The following is a 9,144-nucleotide window of genomic DNA, read 5'->3' as shown; positions in this document are numbered from 1 at the left end:
ACTTAGGCGAGTGCTTGGACTGCAGCTAAGCCCCCGAGTGAGAGGATTGCTCACCACTCGGTAGGATTTTTATAACTTAGGCGAGCACGAGGCTGCAGCTAAGCCTCCGAGTGGAAGGCTGGCTTACCACTCGGTAGGATTTTGATAAACTTAGGCGAGTGCTTGGACTGCAGCTAAGCCTCCGAGTGGAAGGGTTGCTCACCACTCGACAGGATTTTTCCAAACTTAGGCGAAACGGATTCGCAGCTAAGCCCCCGAGTGGAAGGCTGGCTTACCACTCGGTAGGATTTTCATAACTTAGGCGAAACGGATTCGCAGCTAAGCCTCCGAGTGAGAGTCTGGCTCACCACTCGACAGGATTTTTTCAAACTTAGGCGAAACGGATTCGCAGCTAAGCCACCCACTGAGGGGGAGTTTTTATGTGGACAAAAAGAAAAAGTGCTGACACAATTATTTCTAAGCCCATGAATTACAGAAGTTCTTTATTGCAACTCATCCGAGTGATACAACTTAAGTGTAAAACGGGCGGAGTAGCTCCGCGTTCCAAGCTCGGGGCTCGTCGATATTATGCTCGACGTTGTAAAGACGGTATGCCCCGTTGTGGAGAACCTTGGTAACGATGAAAGGGCCTTCCCAAGAAGGAGCAAGCTTGTGTGGTTTGTGCTGATCCACTCGGAGAACCAAATCCCCTTCCTGGAAGGCTCGACCCCTCACATTTCGGGCGTGGAAACGGCGCAGATCTTGTTGGTAGATGGTCGACCGGATCAGAGCCATCTCCCTTTCTTCCTCTAAAAGGTCGACTGCGTCCTGCCGCGCTTGTTCAGCTTCTGCTTCGTTGTAGATTTCGACTCGAGGAGCATTGTGGAGAAGATCACTCGGCAAGACTGCTTCGGCTCCATAGACCAAGAAGAATGGAGTTCTTCCGGTCGACTGATTGGGCGTGGTCCGCAGTCCCCAGAGCACAGATGGGAGTTCATCGACCCAAGCTCCAGCCGCGTGTTTGAGATCACGCATCAGTCGCGGTTTCAGTCCCTTGAGAATCAGTCCATTAGCTCGCTCTGCTTGTCCATTCGACTGCGGATGGGCGACCGACGCGTAGTCGACCCGCGTGCCTTGGGAGTTGCAGAAGGTTCTGAATTCCTCTGAGTCAAAGTTCGACCCATTATCCGTGATGATGCTGTGCGGGACTCCATATCTGAATACCAGTTCCCTGATGAAGCTAACAGCAGTACCGGTGTCGAGGCTCTTGATCGGTTTAGCTTCGATCCACTTGGTGAACTTGTCGACTGCCACCAGTACATGCGTGAAGCCACTTCGTCCTGTTCTCAAAGGACCGATCATGTCCAGCCCCCAAACTGCAAAAGGCCAGATGAGTGGGATGGTCTTCAAGGCTGAGGCAGGCTTGTGCGACATATTCGAGTAGAACTGACATCCTTCGCACTTATCTACTATCTCCTTTGCCATCTCATTCGCCTTGGGCCAGTAAAATCTGGCTCGGTATGCTTTGGCCACGATGGTCCGAGAGGACGCATGATGACCACAGGTTCCCGAGTGAATATCGTTGAGGATGAGTCGACCTTCTTCTGGTGTAATGCACTTCTGTCCGACTCCAGTCGCGCTCTCTCTGTATAATTGTCCTTTGATGACGGTAAAGGCCTTAGATCGACGGACGATCTGTCGAGCCTCTTCCTCATCCTCCGGAAGTTCTTTCCTCAAGATATATGCAACATATGGAATCGTCCAGTCGGGAATGACTACCAAAACCTCCATGATCAAGTCGACCACCGCTGGGACTTCAACTTCAGTCGGATCTGTGGCACTCTTGGGCTGCGGAGTTTCTTCGGTGAAAGGATCTTCTTTGACTGATGGAGTATGTATATGCTCCAAGAACACACCACTCGGAATGGCTTCTCTCTTGGAACCTATCTTTGCTAAACCATCAGCTGCTTGATTCTTCAGTCGGGGTATATGATGGAGCTCCAACCCCTCGAACTTTTTCTCCAGCTTCCTCACTGCACTGCAGTATCCAGTCATGGCTGGGCTTCTTACGTCCCACTCTTTCATCACTTGGTTGACCACTAAATCCGAGTCGCCATAAACCATTAGGCGACGGACGCCGAGTGAAATGGCCATGCGCAACCCATATAGGAGGGCCTCATATTCTGCCTCATTGTTGGAGGAATCAAAGTGAATCTGGAGCACATATCTGAGCTTATCTCCTCTGGGGGAAACCAGGACAACTCCAGCACCGGAACCATTCAACATCTTAGAACCATCGAAAAACATGGTCCAATGCTCCGAGTGAACTTCAGTCGGCTGTTGCTGTTCGACCCACTCGGCTAGGAAATCTGCTATTGCCTGGGACTTAATGGCTTTCTTTGCCTCAAACTTGATATCAAGGGGAAGAAGTTCAATCACCCATTTGGCCACTCGACCAGTTGCATCTCTGTTGTGCAAAATCTCTGATAGTGGAGCGTCGCTGACGACTGTGATTGAATGGTCAGAGAAATAATGAGCAACCTTCTTCGTGGTCATGTATATTCCATACACAAGCTTCTGATAATGAGGATATCTCTGCTTGGATGGAGTCAAGACTTCAGACAAATAATACACTGGACGCTGAACTTTGAGAGCTTTTCCTTCTTCTTCCCGCTCGACCGTTAGCACAGTACTGACGACTTGTCCTGTGGCTGCGATGTAGAGCAACAGAGACTCTTTGCTGATTGGAGCAGCAAGCACCGGCTGGGTGGAGAGCAGAGCTTTTAGCTCGGCAAACGCTGCATCAGCTTCTGGAGTCCACTCGAACTTGTCAGCCTTCTTCATCAGTCGGTAAAGAGGCAATGCCTTTTCACCGAGTCGTGAGATGAATCGACTTAATGCGGCCAAGCATCCAGTAAGCTTCTGGACATCGTGCACTCGCACAGGGCGTTTCATTCGGAGAATAGTGCCAATCTTTTCTGGGTTGGCGTCGATTCCCCGTTCGGAAACGAGAAAACCGAGTAACTTGCCACCAGGAACTCCAAATGTGCACTTTGATGGATTGAGCTTGATATCATACCTTCTGAGGTTGGCAAATGTTTCGGCGAGGTCAGCGAGCAGGTCGGAACCTTTTCGTGACTTGACAACAATATCATCCATATAAGCTTCCACATTCCGACTGATTTGAGTGAGTAGACACTTCTGGATCATTCGCATAAATGTGGCTCCGGCATTCTTGAGGCCGAATGGCATGGTGATATAGCAGAAGCACCCGAATGGAGTGATGAAAGCTGTTTTTACTTCATCGGGCCCGTACAGACGGATCTGGTGGTACCCGGAGTAAGCATCTAAAAAAGACAACCTCTCGCATCCCGCGGTCGAGTCAACAATTTGATCTATGCGAGGGAGAGGAAAGTGATCTTTCGGGCAGGCCCGGTTGATGTGCTTGAAATCAATGCACATTCGGAGCGACTTGTCCTTCTTAGGAACCATGACGACATTAGCGAGCCACTCGGAGTGGTATATCTCTCGGATAAATCCTGCCGCCAACAGTCGAGCCACTTCTTCACCGATGGCCTTTCTCTTCTGGACGGCGGACCGCCGAAGATGCTCTTTGACTGGCTTTGCAGACGAGTCGACTCTTAGGCGATGCTCAGCCAGTCCCCTGGGAACACCTGGCATGTCAGCGGGCTTCCATGCAAAAATGTCCCAGTTCTCACGGAGGAACTGGATGAGCGCTTCTTCCTATTTTGGGTCGAGTGTTGTGGAGATGCGGGTCGGAGCTGCTTCGGGGTCGGTCGGGTGGATGTGAACAGGCTTCGTCTCACCGGACGACTGGAATGCAGATTCTGTGGCGGGCTTCTTGGATCGCAGCAAGTCACTCGGATCTGCGTTTTGCTTGTACTCTTCGAACTCGACCGCTGTCACTTGGGAATCGGCAATTTTGGAGCCCTTCTGAAAGCACTCCTCTGCCTTTTTCCTATCTCCGGTGACAGTGATCACACCTTTGGGACCGGGCATCTTCAATTTGAGGTACACGTAACATGGTCGAGCCATGAACCGTGCATAGGCTGGCCTCCCCAAAATGGCATGATATGCACTTTGAAAATCCACGACCTCAAATGTCAACTTTTCTTTGCGGAAATGCTTTGAATCGCCAAATACTACGTCCAAAGCTATCTGGCCGAGAGACTCAGCCTTCTTCCCTGGTATAACTCCATGGAAGCTCATGTTACTCGTGCTCAATCGGGACATCGGAATGCCCATACCTTTCAGTGTGTCTGCATATAACAGATTCAGCCCACTTCCACCGTCCATCAGCACCTTTGTCAGTCGAGTGCCTTCGACAACTGGATCGACCACCAACGCTTGCCTCCCAGGGGTGGCAATATGAGTCGGGTGATCAGATTGGTCGAATGTGATGGGTGTTTGAGACCACTTCAGATAATTTGCCTTCGCTGGGGCAACCATGTTAACCTCTCGGTTAATTACTTTCAGTTGACTTCTGCTTTCCACATCTGCGAAGATCATCAGAGTGGAGTTGATATGCGGGTATCCTCCCTCACTGTCCTCTTTGTCTTCGGCTTTGTCCGACTCCTTCTCCTTGTCCCTAGACTGTTTTCCCTGAAACTGCTGGATCAGGAGTCGACATTGGCGAGTGGTGTGCTTTGGGTAAATGATATTGCCCTCTTCATCTTTCTTCGTGTGAATATGACACGGCATATCCATCACGTCGTTCCCTTCTTTATCCTTCACCTTCTTGGGGTTCCAGGATCCTTTTGGTTTCCCCTTAGACTTTCCTTGAGTCACGGCCAGAGCCTCTCCAGGAGCTGCCGGTTCAGCCTTCCGCTTCTGTTTCCGACTGGAATTTCCTTTTTCCGACTGACTCGGCTTGTGCTTGCCGCTTCGGAGTCGGTCTTCTTCTTCGCCGTTGGCGTACTTGGTAGCAATCTCCATCATCCGACTCAAGGTCATGTCACCGGTTCGACCAAATTTCAAGCTGAGTTCTCTGTTCTTGACACCATCTTTGAAGGCGCACACTGCCTGATGGTCAGAGACATTTTCCACTGTGTGATGCAAAGTGATCCACCTCTGAATATACTCTCTGAGAGTCTCATTGGTTTTCTGCACGCAGACTTGCAACTCTGTCAATCCCGCTGGTCGCTTGCAAGTCCCTTCGAACGTTCTGATGAACACTCGGGACAGATCTTCCCAAGTGTAAATACTGCTAGGAGGTAATTGGGTCAACCATGCCCTAGCAGAACCTTCCAACATGAGGGGCAAATGCTTCATGGCCACCTCGTCGTTCCCACCACCGATCTGAACTGCCACTCGGTAGTCTTCAAGCCAAGTTTCAGGCTTAGACTCACCAGTGAACTTGCTGACTCCTGTTGCCAACCTGAAATTGGGGGGAATAACAGCGGCTCTGATAGCTCTGCTGAAACATTCAGGACCAGAAACATGTACTCGACTGCTCGTGGGCACTTCTCTGTCGAGTGCACCACGATGGGCTCTGTTCCGGTCGACCAACCCTTGCACGATAATGGATCGCGCGTCGAAGCCTGGCTCCCTGGGGTCAACTGGAACTCTACGCCCTGTACTGTACTGACGCCTATCATCTGGCTGCCGAGGAGCGTAAGACCCACCCCTTGGAGGGGAATAGGGCACTCGACGCCTATCATCTCGGTCGAGCCTGTCGCCATATTGATCTCGCCGATGCTCATGCCCTTCGCGCCGCGGAGGCGATCTGGGGCTGTGAGCCGACTGTACCGTATTCACAGTGACAGATCGACTGTGAATTCTGTTGCGCGACTGAGACACGGCTGAATTCTGATCTCCTGCTGCCCGGAGTAGATCCCTGATCTGCAGCAAACCTCTGCCAGCTTCTGACTGCGAAGGCTGAATGGACTCCGCTATACGGGTTGCAGCTGCTAAATTCTGAATCGGGGTTTGATATACATGAGTCGGCGGGAAGAGTTGACGTCGACTGGTGTCGGGAACTCGTTGCCGCGCGCGCTCGTCGAGTGCTCGCTGAAGGTTCTCCAGTCGAGTGCGCTCGGCCAAATTGGCCAGACGCGCCTCCTCCAAGGCACGAGCCTCGGGGGTTTCTCCTGCGATAGGAATACGCAGGGGATCCTCGTTCCTGCGGCGAAGCTCTTCTCTTTGCAGAGAGTCGAGCGGCTCGGGCTGGTACTCTTCGTAACCTCGAGCAGGGTCGCCGCCGTCACCTGCTCCACCACCGCGGGCGAAGCCGGGAGGGCTATGAGGCCCGTCGACCATCAGGATTTCCGCCGCTGGATCACTGCTTCCGCACTCGGATGCAGTCTCTCCGGAGCCAGTCGACTGATCGAACAAGCCGTAGAGAGATTCGTTGGGCTCGATTGCCGCAACTTGTGTAGTGGTCGTCTGGCGAGCCACCGCGTGACTCACCCATCGCTGAAGCCTCGACCGGCCCGAGCGCTTGCGCTGGCGAGAGACCGGGAGGGTGGAAGGAACCGACCGATACTGGGTCGACGGTTGCCGCAGCAGAACGCCGCGGACACATGCGCGGAAATGCGTCGCACCGCGGACGGGGAGCGCATCAACGTCGAGCGGAGCCTCTTGGAGCCATGCGGAGTCGTCGGCGATGAAGGTGAGAGTGCCGAGACGGATCTCTTGACCCTCGATCAAAACTCCAGCAGACACCATGATGAAAATACTCGGAAGAATCGCAACTTCTCCACAAAATCGCTAAAACACCTGCCCCACGGTGGGCGCCAACTGTCGTGGTTCTAAGCCTGACAGTAGAGTGGGGGGTAGGTATTGAAAGGCAAGGTCCTAGCTATGGAGAGGTTGTAAGCACAAAGGATGTACGAGTTCAGGCCCTTCTCGGAGGAAGTAACAGCCCTACGTCTCGGAGCCCAGGGGCGGTCGAGTGGATTATGAATGTATGGATTACAAGGTGCCGAACCCTTCTGCCTGTGGAGGGGGGTGGCTTATATAGAGTGCGCCAGGACCCCAGCCAGCCCACGTAGGAGAAGGTTTAAGGTGAGTTAAGTCTGGGGCGTTACTGGTAACGCCCCACATAAAGTGCCTTTACTATCATAAAGTCTGCTTAATTACAGGCCGTTGCGGTGCAGAGTGCCTCTTGACCTCCTGGTGGTCGAGTGCGTCTTCGTGGTCGAGTCCTTCAGGCCAGTCGAGTGCGTCCTCGTTGGTCGACTGGATCCTTGTTGGTCGACTGGAAGGCGACCTCTTCTGGGGATGTCCTAGGGTAAGTTACTTGGGACAGGTCCGTGACCCTACCCTAGGTACATAACCCCATCAGGCGGCGCGTGCCTCCGACTCCGGCGTGCGCATCCAGGCCGGCAGGGCAGGCACAAGCACCCACCGCTGCCCACGAGGGGGAGCAGCAGCCGGCGGGGCGAGGGGACGGCGCGGGGAAGCAGCAGCCGGCGGGGCGATGGGAGGCGCCGATTGCGCTGGCCGCTTGTCGGAGCTGCCCATGGGCCGGGAGGGGCCAGCATCGGCGTCCAAGATGTGCCGACGAGGAAGCGCGGGCGGCTGCGGTGAGGCTGCAGAGCCGGAGCTGCTCCCGGTGTCCACCTTGGACCGCTCCAAGGCGATGTGGAGGGCAAACTCATACTCCGGATCCACCTTGTCATCGGAGCGGCTGCCGGAGCTCGACATTTGCAGCAATCACCACGGATCCACATACGAGTTACAGAGGAAAAATGCGTATATATTGATTGCTGCAAATCAGATTGAAAGAACAGTACAAATGTGAATCTTGAGATTTACGATGCATGTATTCACGTTGTAACTCGCAACTCAGGCAAAACCGAGTTCCTTTTGCATCGCAGGAACTCCAAATGCACATGCATATGGACGTCAACTCTTTTTTCTTTTTTTTTTGAGGGAACATATGGACGTCAACTGGAAGGCAAGATCCAAGTGCTTCTGCATCCCTAATTCTCTTTCTTCTCCTACAGCTCAGCTCAAGCTATATAGGTACTGCAAATAACGCTGGCAAGATCAGGAAACGAAGATCTGGGTTTATCCTGTACAAGGCAGAATTCAAATCCCAGCGATGAGGTCTGGATGTGTGCTCATCTTGAGCTTTGTAATGTCTTCTTCTTCATCAATGAAATGCTGCTGATTTGCTTTTCGTCAAAAAGGTCCATGTGCTTGTACCCAGTCAGCTCCTCGAAATCTTTATTCCACTGCGGTGGCTGGCCGTCTGGTAGAGAGAGGCCGACGCCGCGATAGCCGATGGCAGGCATCCGTAGTCGAGGAGGCGCTGTCTGGGCGAGGTAACGCGCCAACCGCCGAACCTCCCAAGTCTTGTTCTCCTTTGCCGTGCATGGCGAAGTGGTCCACGAAGGTGTAGGCCGTGCGACCGCCGAGTTCGTACTGGAGCACCGCCAACATCTCGAGCTCCGTGTCAATAACCTCTTTGCTCGTGGCTATCCGGCCGAATCCGCAGTACAAACAGGCTCTGGAAAATTTTAAAAATCACATCGAAGTTCATAGCGGGCGACCGCCTTCTTACTTCCGGACCGGCATCAACAAGGTAGATCGCCGCACTTATTCATTCAGTACGCGATACACCACAAACGCTTGAAGAGTGCATTTTAGCAGATACTAGTCCCAACTGACAATTACAGCTTACAAGCAATGCAGAGACAAGGAAGCATGTACTCCTTATTCTGCTTCTCGGTGCAACACATGGGCAAACCTCGACTTGCATCTACCAAGAGCAATTTATTCAACAAGTCAACACATTACCACAGAGGAAACAAGTCATCCTAAACAAGAACACAGCCGCACGAAAAGATGTGCTGCCTACACATTCTGCTCAGCTCAACCAACCTAATGACCCTTCTTGGGTCGTCGTTGCACACGACTTCTTATTACAGTGGAAGAGAATAGCCGCGGAGGTACTTGGAGTCAACCCTGGATTCACGGATTAGCGCTGCCCGACCTGTTCTCGCGACCTGCCATGTGTGGAACACGACGGAGAGGAAAGCATCGAGTTAGTTTTCAGGGAAAAAGAAATGGTTGAACACAAATAAAGCATTCTGTTACATGTGGGACATAAAGATTTATTGTTCCAGGGAGCATAGGAACAACATTAGCACATCATATTGCGGGTATAAATGCATGTCCAGAGGATTGAAAATGACT

General features: G+C 52.4%; 1 protein-coding gene across 2 annotated transcripts in view; it reads right to left on the bottom strand.

The window, feature by feature from the left end:
• Positions 1 to 8,522: 8,522 nt before the first annotated feature.
• The window catches only part of LOC123137433 (acetolactate synthase small subunit 2, chloroplastic), a 5,342-nt gene continuing 4,720 nt past the window's right edge, over positions 8,523 to 9,144 (bottom strand). For both annotated transcript variants that reach the window (XM_044557188.1, XM_044557186.1), the window contains exon 12: positions 8,523 to 8,954. In XM_044557188.1, coding sequence (XP_044413123.1) covers positions 8,871 to 8,954 — 84 coding nt within the window. In that variant the 3' untranslated portion in view covers positions 8,523 to 8,870. The remainder of the gene's footprint in view (positions 8,955 to 9,144) is intronic.

This window comes from Triticum aestivum, chromosome 6B (genome assembly GCF_018294505.1).
Source record: "Triticum aestivum cultivar Chinese Spring chromosome 6B, IWGSC CS RefSeq v2.1, whole genome shotgun sequence".
NCBI lineage: Eukaryota > Viridiplantae > Streptophyta > Magnoliopsida > Poales > Poaceae > Triticum > Triticum aestivum.
Note: the sequence above shows the minus strand (reverse complement) of the source record. Positions and strands in the feature narration are given on the sequence as shown.